The sequence below is a fragment of the Juglans regia genome, chromosome 16 (genome assembly GCF_001411555.2).
Source record: "Juglans regia cultivar Chandler chromosome 16, Walnut 2.0, whole genome shotgun sequence".
Classification (NCBI taxonomy): Eukaryota; Viridiplantae; Streptophyta; class Magnoliopsida; order Fagales; family Juglandaceae; genus Juglans; species Juglans regia.
In genome coordinates, this window is record NC_049916.1 from 735,253 (window position 1) to 753,914 (window position 18,662).

The 18,662-nt window shown below is 35.5% G+C and overlaps 3 protein-coding genes across 3 annotated transcripts; 1 reads left to right on the top strand and 2 right to left on the bottom strand.

The window, feature by feature from the left end:
• The first annotated feature begins 280 nt into the window (after window positions 1-280).
• LOC109004451 (S-type anion channel SLAH2-like) lies at window positions 281-3,821 on the top strand. The gene is given in 6 exon segments (XM_035686587.1): window positions 281-454; window positions 556-579; window positions 581-1,063; window positions 1,653-2,423; window positions 3,315-3,346; window positions 3,446-3,821. Coding segments are annotated over 6 exon segments (1,860 nt in total).
• Window positions 3,822-7,980: 4,159 nt separating this feature from the next.
• On the bottom strand, window positions 7,981-9,350 carry LOC109021356 (probable membrane-associated kinase regulator 6). Its single transcript, XM_035686859.1, has 2 exons — window positions 8,558-9,350; window positions 7,981-8,454 (listed from the first exon to the last, which is right to left on the bottom strand). Exons 1-2 carry the CDS (start codon window positions 9,234-9,236, stop codon window positions 8,447-8,449), a joined length of 687 nt encoding a protein of 228 aa, XP_035542752.1. The 5' UTR covers window positions 9,237-9,350; the 3' UTR covers window positions 7,981-8,446.
• Window positions 9,351-16,651: 7,301 nt separating this feature from the next.
• Window positions 16,652-17,788, bottom strand: LOC109021353 (hevamine-A-like). The gene has a single exon (XM_019003975.2). The coding sequence runs from the start codon at window positions 17,725-17,727 to the stop codon at window positions 16,822-16,824; it is 906 nt and encodes a 301-aa protein (XP_018859520.1). The 5' UTR covers window positions 17,728-17,788; the 3' UTR covers window positions 16,652-16,821.
• Window positions 17,789-18,662: the final 874 nt, after the last annotated feature.

An 18,662-nucleotide genomic window follows, 5' to 3' on the forward strand; every position in this document is an offset into this window, starting at 1 on the left:
GATGCTACTTGATCAATTCCTTCATTCTCCTTAACTCCTTCAACGACCCCAGCATCTACAGTACTTCTGGTTGAAGCTAGCAATTGTAAATCAATTGGCCTGTGATAGTAATTCGTGACATGAATAAGGATATATCGCGTTATTACATTTAATAATGATGTTAATTCTTGTTCAAGCGCCACATGATGATGAGCTACATGATCATGAGTTAATTATCTATAATTTTTTATATTTTTGCAGTACTTTATTATAAGAATCCTCGATCAGGTTTTGTTGTATTATGGAAAACGACGTACATCAGGGTTCTGCACAGGAGAATTCCTCTGAAGTTCCTTCTCTCATCAAGTATATATCATCAAATAAAGTGGCCGGCTTTGACGACGCTAGCTCGGCAAGCTTGATCAATATCAATGATCAGTCAACTGAATCTCAATCTCTCAGTTCATCTGCCACTGTAAGTTGTCGGAAAATTTCCACAGGACTAGAATGCCTGAAAATATTTAATAAACACCTACATGTCATGATGTTTTATATTTGTATTTTGCATATTACCAGGGAACTGAAATAACTAATTTTGATTAACCAGGGCGATGAAACTGAACCCATCTACCATCATAAAAGGGTGGAGTCTATTTCTATCAGCATGCCTTCATCTCCAGTGGGAGTTCACTTACAGACTCCAAGAAGAGTTATCTTCAGTGGCGAAACCATTTTTAAGCGTGGGATTCCAGATCATGATTCTCGTGTATCCAAGACTGAACCACTAAAACCGCCAAAACATCATTTTCAACCAATTCTAAGAGGCGCTGCATATGATAAGTCAATCAATGATGGACAAATATTTGCCTATCACCAAAATATTAGAAGGTTGAAGGACAAGAGATATGATTCTTTCAAAACATGGTCTGGGAGACTTGAAAGGCAGATCACACTACTGCGTGGAAAGCCAACACTAGATTCTAGACCCGACGATGATACAGTGCAGAGTAGAGAAGTTGAGAGAAATTTACCTGTGGACCGCTACTTCGATGCCTTGGAAGGGCCAGAGCTGGAAACCCTGAAGGTATGTGTTTTCCTTCCCCAAAATTTAGTCACATTTTAATTCTTGTTATATATATTCTCTCAACATTTTGGGGTGGCCAAATCTGGGAACAACATGGTTCATGATGTCAGGCTATCCTCCTAAAATGAATTTTGATTCTGATAAGATCAGGTTTGTTTTATGAAGATTACAGGTTTGATTTTATATTGAACAAGGCCAGCCTTACCTCATGAATTATCAAAACAATGTGTGTTTAATCTAACAAACCAATCATGTGCTACTGCTCCTGCCAGTGTTTTACCTAGTTTCTTGTTTGCTTAACCATGGACAGTGCTGGTGCAACTAAGAAATCTGAAAGTTATATCCCCATAACATGATTGATTATGAGGAAATATTTCTCTTGGTCAGTTGCAGCTAGCGTAATCAAGTTATACTGCTGTCTTCCATTGCCTAATGATCAAGGGGCTGTTGTGTACATAAAGAATAACAAATTAACCTTAGATGGTACTATAATTGTGGTCACTATGCAACCTATATATTTCACATAGTCAGATATTGTATATAATTGTGCTCCGTGCTTCTTCATCATAGTATCAGTTCTTTTTAACAGGCTTCAGAGGAAATGGTGCTTCCTCATGACAAGATATGGCCGTTTCTTCTACGTTATCCTATCTCTTCATTTGGTATCTGTCTTGGCGTTAGCAGCCAGGCAATTATGTGGAAAGCCCTGGCCACCTCTTCCTCCACAAAATTTCTTCACATAAGCCTGACAGTAAATCTCGTTTTATGGTGCATTTCTATTGCTCTTATAGCCACTGTTACTTCCATCTACCTTTTAAAAGTAATTGTCTACTTCGAAGCAGTTCGGCGTGAATACTACCACCCTATCCGTATCAACTTCTTCTTTGCCCCATGGATATCCCTATTGTTCTTAGCTCTTGGAGTGCCGCCTCTAGTTGCTAACAACCTGCCTTCAGCTCTTTGGTATGTTCTCATGGCACCAATATTCTGTCTTGAGCTTAAGATCTATGGACAGTGGATGTCAGGAGGCCAAAGGAGGCTATCGAAGGTCGCAAATCCTTCAAACCATCTTTCTGTAGTTGGAAATTTTGTTGGTGCATTACTGGGTGCATCAATGGGGCTAAAAGAAGGTCCTATCTTCTTCTTTGCCATTGGTTTGGCTCACTACGCGGTCCTATTTGTAACTCTCTACCAGAGACTTCCAACAAATGATACACTCCCGAAAGAGCTTCATCCGGTATTCTTTCTGTTTGTGGCAGCACCAAGCGTTGCTTCAATGGCATGGGCAAAGATTCAAGGCACCTTTGATTATGGTTCACGGATTGCTTACTTCATCTCCCTGTTCCTTTATTTCTCACTGGTAAGTATCTATCCTCGCTAATGCAAATGAGTATAAATTTTCACTTCAAAGTCCCTGCCATGCACGTACGCTTAGGGGTGTCAATATGTGATACGACTCATTAACTCAACACGAACACGACACGATAAAAGCGGGTTAGAGTTTACCCTTAACGGGTTCGGGTCAAAACGGGTTGACCCGTTAAGACACTATAGCTTAACGGGTTGATAACGGGTCAACCCGTTATGATCCGTTAAGAAAGTTAAAATTACAATTATACCCTTTTACCTAAAAAATAAAATTGTTGGGATTTTAATTTCGATATTTTTATTATTTAGATTGTAATTTTGGACTTGTAGTTAGTTTTATATTTTTTATAGATATTGTAATTTTAACATTTATATAAAATTATGCTAAATTTAACTAGATTAAAGAGGTTAATTTTGGATTTATTTCAATCTATTTATATAAATAAGTCAAAACGGATTGACACGACACAACCCGTTATGTTATTGGGTCGTGTTAGGGTTTGAGATTTTGACACGATAAGCTTAACGGGTCGGGTTAGTGTTGACCTATATAATATAATATACATGTCTAGACACGACACGAACATGACCTGTTAACACGATTTGACACTCCTACGTACGCTTGAGCATGCCATCTTTTATAGTTTTTTTTTTTTTTTCCCATAGAAAGAAGAATATAGAACAGGTCTAAGGGGGTAGCAGAACAATGAGGAAGAAGACTGGTAAAACATTAACAAAGCATAAAGCCAAGCAAGAAAGATGGCCCTCTAATACGGAACACTGATGATCATGGAATACTTGATTCTAAACCATGTTGCTTTGGGGTTACTTGTTTTGTCATGATGGGTTTTCTGAACTATTTGACATTTCTGTGCTTTTGCAGGCAGTTCGGCTCAATTTCTTCAGAGGGTTCAAGTATGATGTTGTTGACTTGTATTTGTCACCTGAGATAGTAATATTGGTGCACCTGATTTTTGTAGACCTTCTGATATTCTATTTTATTTGAATCCACAGGTTCTCAATAGCATGGTGGGCCTACACTTTCCCAATGACTGGTGCTGCCATTGCAACCATCAGGTACTCAAATGAAGTCAAAAGTATCTTGACCCAAGCTCTATCTGTCATACTCTCTTCCGCTGCTACGCTTACAGTGACGGGCCTGCTTATAACAACCATTTTGCATGCCTTTGTTCTACGAGACCTTTTCCCTAATGACATTGCCATTGCCATCAGTGACAAAAGGCCAAAAACAATGAGAAAGTGGTTCCATCTAAGACGTAGTAGCTCAGATTCCAGAGATGTAGAGAATTTCTTAAAATTTTCAGGCTCAAATAGCAACGATTTAGAAGCCTCTCTAAAATCTTCAAGCTCTCAACGTAGAGAATCTTAAGCTAGCTTCCACTATTAGGCCCGTGATTCAACGGCCGTAAACGTTAAGAGGTTTGTGACATTATTCAATGAGTCGTTCGCTACTGATACATGGGAGGAACAAAAGCAAGGGTTTTGGCAGTTCCAGGGAACATGTAACAGAGTGATCGAAGATTTAGTAGTAAGAGGAGAGTAATGCTCAAACAGAAGCTGAGTTGTAAATTGTAGAAAAAGGTTTGCTGGGAATACACTATTAGTGTATATCTTGGGCAACAATGTTCCATTATAGCTCAAAAGAATAAAAGAACGATGGCTCCTGAGTAGTTCTATTTGCACTAACTTTCGTATGCTAGCAAGGAATCTTGCTTGCTCATATGGGGAGCTTTAATCTTTAACCAGAGTATGTAAATGAAATGAAGTGTCTATTACGTTTGCCTTTTCAATTGGTTCACGAAAGCAATTTCAGTTGCTGGGATTTATCACTGCAAACATTAGATTTAAGCATACTGATCACACACTTCATTCTAAACCATGATGGGGTGGGAACTAACTCGGACAATATACTAGATAGATAGATGCCCATGAGAAAACTTTTGGTAGTTTAGGAGGCAAAATCATTTCATTTTCAGTGCTACGATCTGTATACAATCTGACACGAATTTGAATGACCTGAACCTAACACATACATTTAGTTATTCAGGTCTGATTAGTTGATTGTTAATTTTATGACCCAAATTCGACACAAACCCCAATGACCTGAAGCAAATTGCCACCCTTAAGAGCCTGCGAGTGCAAAACAAATGTTGGATTTAAAAAAAACCCAAATTGCCTGATTCTAGTACGAGTTTCTAATGCTATAGATGTTACAAGGCTGCCATGAGAAAAGATTTCATGGCAGAAGCTAAGCAACTGTGATATGGACCCTGTTCTAGTGCAATGAATATTAAGTGCAACATAAGGTCTGCACAAAAGTCATATGTACCATTCATTGTCCTTGAACTTGAAAGAAAGGTCTTAGGCAGGATTGTTTTCGACATGGGGCATGTAACAAGGTTGTGGTCCCCTGGTCTGTTCGGGTCAACCTGTCTACAGGTTGTTCTAAAGAAGCCTTCTGAAGTCTCTTGACAAGGAGGTTAACTCAACATCTTCGTCATAATCAGTTTATTAATTCATTTTTTCTTCCAAGATCAATCTATGTGACATGCACATAGACTTCCTAAGGATAGAAAGGACATATATAGCAGTTGATATATGGAAACTGAGATCCTTGGTGCATATGTATAGCACATAATTTGATTCTTTCATTTTTGTGCCACATGTTCTTATTTTAGACCCATAATTATCTGTGGCTCGACCTCTTTCTGCGGTGGAATGGGTTGCTTCCATATGTATAAGTAAGACAACAAAAATCTAATCATTTTGTGTTGGATAATAAGAGAAATTCAAATGTTACAACTCAAGTACGTCAGGAACACTATGTCATTTAGAACAGTAAGAATGAAACGGTTATATCTTTTGCTTTCGAGGGTCCACATAGATCGGAGGAGTGTCCCCTAAGGAGGTGACAGGTTTGATGGCAGTGGAAAGAGGGGGTCTACCTCATATACGATGTAAATGAGTTTTGATCCTGCTTAGTATAGTGTGAAAAAGTTGTGTAGCGTTTTCTTATATGGTTTGTGGTTGTCATACATCTGTAAAAGTATATATATCACTGGCCATGGCAGACCTTCTCGGTGTGACAAAAACCATGTCGAGTTTTTGTGTTCACATTCGTTTGTTAATTATTTGTTGTGTATTCAAGATGGAAAGGGGACCGCAAGAATGTCTTTGCACACTGATTCCCATGTCAACATTTGAAGGACTTGTCTTGGAAACACACACATCCTCTACTTGCAAGTTTATGGAATGCAACGAGGACAGGCAGAGTTATCACTTGGTTATGGTCTTGTTACAAGCTAAAGTGACTCAAGGTTCAATAGCAGCGACAAGTAGCATGTTTGAGGTACTATGGTCCCCTCCAACAAGGCTAATTGGTTGTGCTTCCTTCGGACTGAAGCAGAAAATCCAACAGGTAAGACAAAAAAAGATGTAGAAGGAAATGCAAAAGCAGTGTTTTCAAACTTTGGCATATCTTCCAACACTTTTTTTCCATGTCTCCCTATCCTGCATGCCTGTTCACATGTGACAAACTTCTTACTCTCAGCCACTTCTCTTTCCCAGTCCCACTTGGATAAAATTGGACCACCTAAACTTGAATTTAGGTTTCATGGGAACGAATTGCAATGCAAATTCAAGATTATAAAGAACATCAACATGCATGTTTAGAAGGTCAAGTCCTGTCACATACTGGACCCCATGACTAAGGGAACCCAGAGCAGAACATCTATGGCTATCCACCCTTATCAAAACAGAATGGTCCTAAAAGTTCTGTTTATCATGTAAAAACGGCTACTAGAAAATGACACCACCATACTATTGCAAGAAGGATATGTCACCATTCTACAGTAAAATTATGTTTACAATGCAGTAAATTCTGGGGATATTAGCTTTGTTATTATGTATTTGAATTATAGAAAGTTTTTACATTGGGGATGTCGTTGCCTATGATCTTTTCTGGTAAGAGTATGACATTATTATATATCTGTGATGATCTCAAACTTCAAAAGGCATTAATTTAGTCTTCATTTTTTTTTTTAAGAAGAAGATGATAGTCCAATTTTATTGATATCTCTCACTTATATACGATGAGGCATGCGCACAACTAGTAGATCGAGCACATAACAACGATGATTGTAGTACAGTGATCTATATGATGAGATTGGAATTTGTAGTGCCAGACTAGTTAGCACTAGCAGTTACTTAGAATGACGCCAATATATAAACACGATAGCTGTCGCTGAACATGACAATATATTCAAAGAATCAAACATCTTTCTTAGGGACGGGGGAGGGGAGGGGGGACCTAGTTCAACTTAATTTGGAGAGCCATTTTTTTTTAAAAGGAGGGGAAAAAGTCACATGATTCGATCTTTTAGTTAAAAAAAAAAAAAAACAGAGGAAAATGTAATTAATAAAGAGTAATGCACGCTATGGAATGTAAAAATGTTGTGCAATCTTTTTGATTGGAGTCTATTATTAAAAATGTTGTGCAATCTTTTTAAAGTATCGTGCAGACGCTTTAAAAAAGATTGGGGTCTATTATTAAAAAATTAGTTTCTTTTTATGTGGATCTCATATTTATTCACTTTTTTTAAAACGACTGCACGACGTTTATACACTTACAACTGCAATTATCGTTTCCCATTAATAAGATATATGCATGATTTTTCTTACAAACATGGAACCTACTAGCTCGAGATTTTCTGGAATGACGAGAGTTCAGTTTTTCATTTTATACCAGAGTAATAATGCTGAGATTATAGTACTTTTATCTTCTTTTCCGAGAGTAGGTCAGCTGTTCGCATGACTCCATCCACTTCTTTTAATTAATCAATTAATTATTTAATATAATCACGAAGCTAATTTTTCCAACTTTTATTAGCAATATTATTGTTGCATTGCAAAATGGGCAAGCTTTTCCTTAGATCACAAGGAAGAGAGAGAGAGAGAGACCATGGTGCCCGATGCGTAGAAATAAGCATCGATCATGTCAAAATGTCTATAGCTTATGGGAAAACAAAAACCAACGATACAATAATATTATACATTGAATTGTGGTAAATGTTGAGGAATAATTTCACATTAGTTGTGGATAAGGTCTTGGACATGTTTATAAGCAATGAGCAATCCTCTCTTGTAGAACTGATTTTATGAGATGAGTAAGGTCTATTAATTTTTTCATAGTATCAGAGCCTACTACAGAACAAATAGGGGTCCACACTACTTATCCCGTGACAAGGATTAGAAAAAATACTGATCTGCACGTGAGGGGGGTGTTGAGGAATAATATCACATTAGCTGTGGACAAGATCTTAGACATGTTTATATGCAATAAACAATCCTCTTTTGTAGAATCGATTTTATGAGATGAGTAAGATCCATTAATTTCTTCAGTAAAGTGGGTTAATCTTTCAAGTTTCAGATTAAGAAATATATAGATAAAGTATAATTTTTTTTTATTAGTAAAAATAATTAAATAACTCGTGCTGCGATAAATTATTTTTTAATATAAAATATAACTCGATAATAAACTCGAATTTAAGTTTTATTCGAATAAAACTTACAACAAATTATAGAAATTAATTACCTCCCACTCCTCAATCAAAGTCCACTCGATTACACCAGGCAGGAATAATGGTTAATTTACAGTAGTAAGCTATGTACATCCCGTAATTAATTAATAATGCGTACAAAATGGTAATGTTTCAACTTTCACTCCCTCACCCCCGGCCTTCCTCTACCTCAAGGCCAGAATTTCCATTGCCGACCATCACACAGCTTCTCTACTCGATCCCAGCTTGGAGGACAAAACCATTGCATTATCATCCCAAAAATATGGTGGCAAGAGACAAAGAACACGTGGCCAATGATTTTCTGGTCTCTTTCCATGTGTATCTTGAATTGCTCCCATAATTTCTTCCCACTTCCTCCTCTTCCCTTCATACCTATTGTGGTCTTCATTTCTTTGTTTTGTACGACACCCACCATTTATTTTCCTGAAAAGAAAAAGTTTAGAAAGATTTTAAAATGGTGCCCCAAAATGTTTGCTGAATGATTATGGAATGAAAGGAAGACATATATGTGTGTGTATATATATACCTATGGATCTTTTGCAATGGAGAACTGCCTCGTAAATTGAACTCTCAGAGTCACAAGATCTGCGCCGATGATCCGATGGATAAGCTACACTAATTCGAGGAGATGTTCTGGACCAGTATGCCCAGTTCTTAACTCTCTTACCAACAACTTCAGCTTTAGAACTTCTTGATTTGTTTCCACCGAGTCTTCGAAGGAATGGCCTAAGAAAATCCAAGTACTTTTGAAAGATGTGCTTTGCCATTCTTCGACATGACCTTCTAAGGGAAGAGCAGTAAGGATTATTTTCAGCTGCAGGAACAAGGAGTTTTGGTGCATGCAGGGAATAGGCCGATGGCAGAGCAGAAGTGGAATGATCTGAGGTGGCCTCGTAATATGCCTCCATCTTCAAGGTGTCCACAAAAAGAGGCATAAGATAGCCATCGGAGAAGAGCTCATCTGCATGAACAAGAGCGAGAGGAGACTCATGCGAAATAGGGAAGTCAAACTTGAAATCTTGAGAGTTTCTGAAGAATCTCTTGGAGGCTGTCATTGTTGGGTCCATCTCGATGAAAGAAGCTTCATCGGAGGCGTCCAGTGAGGATCTGAAGGAGTTATCTAGGCTTAAATCTAGAGATGGTTTCAGGTTCACCAACCAACTGTACGAAAAGCTTTCAATTGAAAGAGGATGTGAAGCTTCCATGAATGTCGGCCTATTAAGGTATGTAAGGAATACGAGGAAGGAAGAACAAGAACAAGAACAAATATAAACACTACTACAGCAAGGGAAAAATGAACAAGCTGGTTTATAGCAAGCAAAGGCCCCTCCTACTGTATATATATATCATGTATTATGTAACATATCTTTGATATGAATAATTTCATCTCCTATTTCTCCACGAAATTGATTGTGTGGTTGTCTAATGTCTTGCTTAGAGACAAGGGATTTTAATAATTGAAAAAGAGAAGAGAAAAGAAACAGAAATGTGAGCCCCCCCATCAATGTACTGTTGCATCAATAGCTGACCCCACTGTTTTTTTTCCCTTTCAATATATGAAGATGAGATGAGAAACAGAATCAGCTCCATGCATGACCCTTTGAAATTAAAATAAGAAGAGATTGATCAAGTGTCGTGCTTTTAAATTCTTATAAACCTATATATAATTCATAGGAGTAAAGTAATTAGAAGGAAATCAGTGTTCATTGGAAGCAGGTTCATGCTTGCTTGTTGCATTAATTTTCCTAACTACTCTAAAATAGAAAATAAACAGAGCACAATCAGTTTTATTAATTTAATTTTTTTTCTCTAGTAATCCTAATATTATATTCATTCTCGACCATTGGATGAGGCTATCTTAGCTTGCTCTCTTTTGTCCTCATCTTTTCATGTTATTTTTGTGCCAAATTTGGAGTGGGTATGACCATTTTGAAAGGACGATTTCACCAATATGATGATGCTTACATCCTAGCGACTTCTGGACAAGGCTCAACCTCAATGATATGATATTAATTTGATTGTACTAAGTTGGTAAGTTGCCTATGAATGCCCTAGGTTTTTTTTTTTTCAATCAAACTTGCATTGAATTAAAAAATAGACTGTAAGAGGAGAGGGCGAGGGACCAGACAAAAATCCCTTCACAGAAAATATAGTGCACATAATAAAAAACAAAATAAAAAGGGGTGATGAGACCAAAAAATTGGACCCAAACTTAGGGGACTGCTGCAATAACTGTTTTAAAATCTAACTAATGGATTTGTCAAATGCGATTATGATCCGCATTCGTGAAAGCAACATTACAACCATCTGATTAAGAGTCGTTGACGAAGGTCTTTACATCCTTTTTTTCTAGATTCTCGATTAGGGAAAAGTAGTAACATAGCCAGATAGCTAGAATCGAGTAGTCTGAATGGCTGGTGGTCTTTCAGAGGGACGCGCGGCGGAGCTGACATCTATGCTACACATCGGTGCGAATGGAGCTTGAGAATTGGAGTCTGAAAGATCCAGAGGTGGAGAGTCCAGATATAATTAGACTGACTTAATAATTAAACCTTTGTAACACATTTTTTTTCTTAGGAACAAAATATAGGAATTTTTCTATATCATATTCGAAATTAAATTCATCTGTTTTAGAATAAAACATATCACGAACTAAGGTAATGAATAAGAGACTACTCTACATGTATAATAATTTTTTTTTTTTTAAAAAGAAAAAAAAAAAAGATTCTGATCCCGTGAGATCAGATGTTGGTTGTGTTCGGTTCGAACTTCCTCAAGCATATAAATGTTAGAGAGAGTTATCATGTCCTTAATTTCATACACAATTGAATTAAGTATTGTAGTGTATTTACAAACAGAAATGTTAAATGTTGTGTCGAATTTTTTATTTATTTATTTAGTGATTAAAGATGTGTTTTTTAATGATATTGTGAATTTTTTTTTTTTATAAATATTTATGATGTTTAAAAAAATACATAAAAAAAAAAAATAATAAAAAACACCTTTTGGCATGTTCGGTGGACTTTCGGACTACAAAAGGTTAATAAAAATAAAGAAATAATATTGCAGACACTGGTCCCGGAGTTGTCGGAGAAAGAAATGAACACAGAACAAGGCTTTTGTGACAAAAGCCAGAGTTAGAGAGTGACTTGAACTGAACTGGTCCCCTCTGATCATGTGCCCCTTGGCCTTCAACACTAACCCATTCTAAAAATGCAGTTATATATATATATATATATATATATATATATTTCGAGAAGGAAATATGAATCATATATATTTAAATTGCCTAGATTATACTGTGAATCAAATTTTTCGAGAAGGAAATATTATGGTTGATTTTTTAGCTAAGTATGGTACTGAGGGCTTGAACTTTGATTAGTCTGAAGATCATACGATACCTAGTCAGTTAAGAGATTTGTTTTGCATGGACAAATTGGGAATGCCTTATTTGAGGGTCTCCTAAGATTTGTGTCTGGTAAGTTTTATTTTGGTTTGATTAACTTCACTATTCTTGTTTTGTTTTTCCTTGCAGGTTGCCATAGGTTGTTTAGTTATAGGTTATTTGTCTTTATTTTAGAAATGTATTAGGATAATATGGTTGTAAAGGTTTTTTATGCCTGTGTTTTGGTTTTTATGATTTATATGTATCCCTAGGTGTCGGATTGTAACTATGATTTTTTTCCATCACAAGAAAATATAATCAATAAAATTGAGATACCGTCATCTTCTTAATATATATATATATATACTATATATATATATATATTTTTTTTTTATAAAGGAAGGAAAAGGGGCCATTTAAAAATCTGCCCATGTAATACTGCACAAATTCTCCATCCAGTTTCTCTACCGGAGATACAGCATTTTCAAAGATTTCAAGGTTGATGGGGGCCAAGATCTGACTTAATCATCATTATCATAAATAATTTAAAATTTCTTTTAGCTCATACTACCGGAAGCGGAAGGAAATCAATATGCAAGTCATTAATGAATAATACAAGGAGTATCATGATCTGTCTGTTCTAATGAAAGGTCGCTGTATGCCTGCCACCATATTCCAAAAGCATGCAGCATAACAGTTGTTGTTTACATGGGATGGTCGACTACGTACGTACAAAGCCAATTACGAAAGAGGTCAAAACAAGGTTGTTGTTAGTGAAAGATTGCTCATGATCTCACAAAACTTCAAAAAAAAAAAAAAAATCCATAAAAATTTAACAAAGGAGGAGAGTCGAGACAATAGAAATGGTGCGGTTGCAGTGAATAAAAATTAATATTTTGCCACAGATATTGTATTTAATGGGCCGAAACCAGTGCATGCATTTGACGAAGCAGCCCGTCCCTACTAGGCCCGGTACGTATTACAGTGCATACCAATACTCAATTAGGCTTCAACACGTAACAAACGCAGCACAACGGCGGAAATTTCAAATCTGGCCAATCGCCTTTCCAAAGAACACACCATAGCTTGGCAGCAAAAATCAAAGACCCCCCCAGCCCCTCCAATTTGGTTTCATAAAGGTAAGTTACGATGCCAGCTATCCTGAAAAACTTCACCATTATTGTAGGCATGTGCAACAACTTTAGAGGAGAAATCCTTAAGTCATGGGCAAAAAACATCAAGCATCTACCCCTCTCGATGGCGAAGCACAAGCAGTTTTGTTGGCTATCAAAGAAACTCTCAATTAATCTACCTAGAAGGCGACTCAAAAGTACTAGTCCACAAAGCAATCAGTGATTACCTTGAAGATATAGACTGGTCTATCCAAAGCATCATCGAGGATTGTCGTCAACATCTCAGACAGTTCATCGAGTTTGATCAAAGGATTGCTAACTCACTTCCGGTGCAATAGCATTACTTAAGATCATGTCACACATGACTCCTTGTACGTATTGGACCCACACCGGATTTGATCCCCCATAGATTTCTCTTATACTCTGTATTAGCTACTCCTTTTATTCTATCTATATATATCTTGTTTGAGGGAAGAAAAGTAGTGGTGGAAGTAAATAGTATGACAAAAACCAGCTACAATTACAAAAGACAATAATTAATCTTAAAAACATGAAGTATTTGAAAGAAGAGAGAATTCACAAAAAGGAACATGAAGTATTTGGACTTTGTTTTTGAACCATGGATTCGAAGTTATCAATAGGGTGTAAACTCAAGCCGGAAAATCGATCCGGACCGGACCGAACTGGATCGGTTTTGAACCGGTCCGGTCCGAAACCAGTTTTTAAAATGTAAAAACCGGCCGGTTCCAGTCCGGTTCCGGTTCTGGGATTTTTTTGCCCGGACCGGACCCGTTGATTAAAAAAATAAAAAATAATATTTTTATATATAAATTTTATACAAAATATTTTATATATATTAAATATTAATATATATAAGTTTTATATATAATGTATAATTATAAATTTTTATGTGAAATTTTATATATAATATATATATTCATATATGAAATAATTTCTTATTATAATTTATAAATTATTACATAAAATGTTAATACTAAATCACTAAAAGTTTATAACTAATACTAATATATAACTTATAACTATACCAATAGTCTAATATTAATACTATTATATAGTCTAATATATTAATAAAAGTATAAAATAGTTTTTTTTAAATAAAAAAAAAAAATTTTATAAACAAATTTTTAATGACAAATTGTGAAACTTACATTTTAAAAACACCGAAAAACAGGACCGGACCGGACTGGAAACCGGTAAAACCGGAAGTACCGGTTTAAGAGGGTAACTGGTGCGTAATCGGTTTTGAAAAATACAAAACCGGTACATACCGGTTTGGTCCTAGATTTTATCCAAAACCGGATCGGACCGGACCGGTTACACCCCTAGTTATCAAAGACAGCTCTAGGATCTAAAGAGATTTTAGAAGAAATAATTGCCAAGGAATTCTACCACAATGGGTGATAAACGGTCGGTCCGGACAAGAGAAATCGACCGGACTGTATTTTGGTCTGGAACGAACCAGACCGAGACTAAGACTGGTCAGTCTCAGTCCATGTTTTAAAGGACCAAAAAGTTTCAGTCTGGTCTCGGTTTAGGGTTTTTCCACCCTAGACCAAATTGGACTGAATGAAAAATAAAAGTAAAAAATATATTTTATATTTAAATAATAATTGAACAATTTATTATATGTAATTTTTATCTAACCTATCACCATTAACAATATAAAATTTTAAATATGTTATTAACACTTGTTAATATTCTATCAATTAACTAATATATAATATCAATTAGCTAATTATATAGTAATTATATAAATTAATAATGTAAGTTTCATTTAATTTACTATCATGACCATATAAAATATTTTTTTATTGAGTCAGTTACATAATCCACATTAATAAGTCCCTTAATTTTAATTTAATATTTTAAATAAATTTTTTTATTAATTGATTTTAAAAATAAATAAATAATAAATAATTAGGTCGGATCGACTAGACCAGACCGGTCCTATCCCTATGGGTGTTCGGTCCTATCTGGTCTAGAAAAATGATGGATCGAAAATATTCAGTTCATTATTAAACCAGACTGGACTGGACCGACTGATTTGCACCCTTATCTATCACTGAACAAGTTCGATGGTAGACAAAGAAGTACTAAACTCAATAGGCTTGTCCCTATCCATGTTGGTATTCTCCCAGTCAATTTGTTTTGTCCAACATCTAACACCTTCAAACCAGCACATTTCATTAATGACTCGGAACAACACTCATACTGGAGAGCTACTTGAGTCATTGATGACTCTAATTTTAAGTTGAGTCATTGATGACTCTAATTTTAAGTTAAGTCTAACATCTAAATTAACATCTAACACCTAATTCTAAATAACACTCTAATTTTAAGCTGACTCTAATATCCAAACATACGATTCAAAATTTCTTTATACGTGAGACCCACAATCTTTTTCAATTCAAAACTTCTTTACACGCGAGATCGACAATTTTTTTCAACTTTCTATAAATACATCTAAATTAATCTTAACATCTAAACACATCTAAAGACTACATTAATATGAAGGAGAAAAAAAAAAAGGATTTATCTCCCTGTTCAACTGCCCATCCAAGAGCATTTGACTTCATAATACTTTTTTATTTTTATTTTTCTATGGACTGCATAAATATTATCTTCCAGCCCAAAAAACGGATTCAAATATATTTTGGTCGCTCAATCCTCACAGTAATAATTATACCAATTCGGCCTAAGAATCTCTTCAAGTGAAAATCAGTAGATGAGATTAGGATGAAAGTATATTATCTCAATGCTTATTTTCTCTGGTTTGCTCTTCCAAATCAAATAGTAGCTAGCCTGATAACACAGGACGAATGGTGCCTGACCTAACCTCACATGCACTGATAAGATTTTCAGGTGATATCCAGTAAAGACAATACGGCAATGGTAATATTTGTGATCATTTATTTATAATAAAAAGATTATTTGTGACCAAAACAGACTTATTTTATTTGTAAATAATCATTTTGTTGGAATTAACTGATTACAAATAAACAGTTTTCTTGTAGTGTGTTGGTCGTGCGGTATGATTTAATTTATAAAACCAATTAAAATATTTAAATAAACCCTCATATAATTAAGTTGTGTAATATTAGCAAATATTATTTTTTTCATAATAACACACTAGATACGAATTTCAATATATAGGCTTGCACCAAGCTTATACATTAATCTATAGTACTTGAACAAATTACTTTTAATTTTTTTAATAAAATATTTTATTTACAAGTTAGTATATATAACACATGATCTTCCATGTTACTAAGACGACATGATTTTATTTTAAACATAAATATAAAAATTTAAATCCTGCAACTTAGATTTTGTTATATGTTATTTTCAGACCACGTTGATGAGAATTTGTAACAGATGGACCACGTGGAGGACAAATTAATAGAGTGGACTAATCACTGTTTATAAGCAAGACCTGGCGAATTGACATACCGTACTAATAATTTATTAATCGTAGATTTATAACTTTGAAGATAATATATCATTTATATATTCTTTTATTAAATTAAATATTCTCACTTTAAAATATAATTATGAAATATGTTAATGTATGCATATAGAATTTTGCTTTCAGTATTAATGTTCTCAATGATCCCGCGTGTACCATACGCTCGATCCTTTACACACAGAAGTACTACTGCGCCTAATTGACATTCCTTCAGATTGAACAAAAAAACTGAGATATATATAAAGGCATGAGTATTCCTTTTTATTTTAGCTATTTGAATTATATATTGAAAATAAGAAATTCAGTTGATCTAATAGGCTCCATTAAATCTCTTTGAAAATAAGAAATTCCTTTTTATATATTAAATCTATTTGAATAGCTTTAATGAATACAAATTTATAAAGAATCTTTATACTTGACGTTTTTTCATATATAATAAAATAAAATATTTTTAAGTCAAGTTCATTTTAGTAGTAGCAGTACTCTAGCTTTTTCGAGAATTTTTAAAAGTGATTTTATTCTGTAGGGTGTTATAGATGAGTTCATGTCACATACATAGACGTTATATCCACAAACTTATAGACAAGGAAAGTGGAGATCGAGAGATGATCGATCAAGTGCTAATATTAATATTAGATTATTCATTTATTTTCATTCGGCTCAAAGCCGTACATGCAAGGATATCAACTAATTTTATTTATTGATAATTATGATAATTAGAAGCATACGATCGAGGATATCCAGATCATCCTCGTTATTCAAACTAGAAGCACGCACGCACAATTTCACACCTTTTTCACAATTTTTGAACTATATCCAGTCCTATCATCAAAATACTTAGACCACAGCATCACACCTCCATACTTTGGTGACTTCTTAATGACAGGAAGAATTCGAGAAATCAGCACATTGGGTGGAACATATCCACTTCCGGCTGCACTAGGAGCTGCAGGCAAACCCAAAAATATCTTCCCAGCCTTTATTGACCTAGTCCATTGTTTCCACGAATTTACTAATTTGTTGATGTTACCTGAACTATATTGGCATTGGGGATTGTTGTAGAATTGAACCCAAACATAGTCAAAAAGGCCTGTGTTTAGAGCTTTACCAAGGAATCTGTCAGGAAATGGACATTGAGGAGCTGCGCTTAAGTACACCTTTCTTCGTGGCCTGCTGTAGGACTTTAGGTACCGTGCAAGATCGTTCCAATACTTTGTGGATCCAAGCTCTATGTCAAAGTCTATGCCATCCAAAATGGCATCCCCTAATGGACGTGAGGATGACTTTCCACCCAAGAAATTATTCCACAGATAGCGTGCTACATTTCTTGCGTCTGCAACAGAAGCTAGGGAGTAGCTTCCAACACCACCTCCAAGAGAGAGCATTACCTTCACTCCTCGCTTTTGGCAGTTTCTAATGCCATTGCTGACAATCTTGCATCCGTTGGATGCTGGGTTGCAATGACCTGCAAGGTTGATCACTGGTTTTCGGCCATTGCCGAATACGGTGAGGAAGGCGATGTTTACATATTTGTATCTTCCGGTGGCACAGGTTTGGGTTAAGGTTCCCTCGTTGCCGTTCTGACCCCAGTAGATGGCGATGCCACCGGCATGAGAGGTTTCGATTAGTGTTAGGAATAAGATGGCAAAGAGGAGTACTAGAGGTGTAACTCGAAGGACGTTGGAAGCCATTTTTTCTGCTAACCTCTTTGGTGTTTCGTGCTATCCTAATGTTGAGAGGAGGGTCCTTTTATAGGGTTCAGGGTGCATGTCAAGCAGTAGATCAGGTTTGACCAATGTTTGCGCCATACTCCATGCTGCTGGCTAGCTAGCTCAAAATTTTATCAAGCTTGATAAAATTTTGAGCTAGCTAGCCAGCAGCATGGAGTATGGCGCAAACATTGCAACTTCTACGCCTTATGTTCATACATGATTACTTATATTTTTCACATAATTTCGTCTCATGAGTTACGATTGCTAGTGATATTTCAATATTGGTAATTAAGCAAAAGTAACACTACAAAACTACAGTACCACTATTGATACGTACGCAACATATATGATCTATTTATAGATATATAATACATCATGTCTATCCGAGCCATGACATTTGCCCTGATTACACTTCTTTTTTTCTAGATTAATGTGATATCGAAAAAAAAAGGAATTGTTAATTTGATATTAAGGTTATTTGGCTCGAGAAGGGCATGCATGTGTTTGCACGTTCTTAATTGCTAGCTAGGCTTGATCATTACTATTGACCAATATTAATGCACCTGGCCAACAGCACTACTAAAATAAGTTATTGCTTGCGTAACGCCATATTAATCTCATCTCAATCAAAACCAATTAAGTAATTGCATGCATCCTTATCGCTTTCCTCGTGAACGTTGAACGTTCTTCGTACTATTTTTCTATATATATATATATATATATATAATCTTGACTTAATATACAAGATATATATAACTAATACCAGATGGCGCTTGATCCGCAGATATTACTCGACCGTCTAATCAGCTAGCATGATAATATATACTGAATAATAATGCAACCATATCATATGCTTGCAACAACATGATTTTGGGGCCGGAAAATGATGACTTACATTAACGGCGACTAGCTAA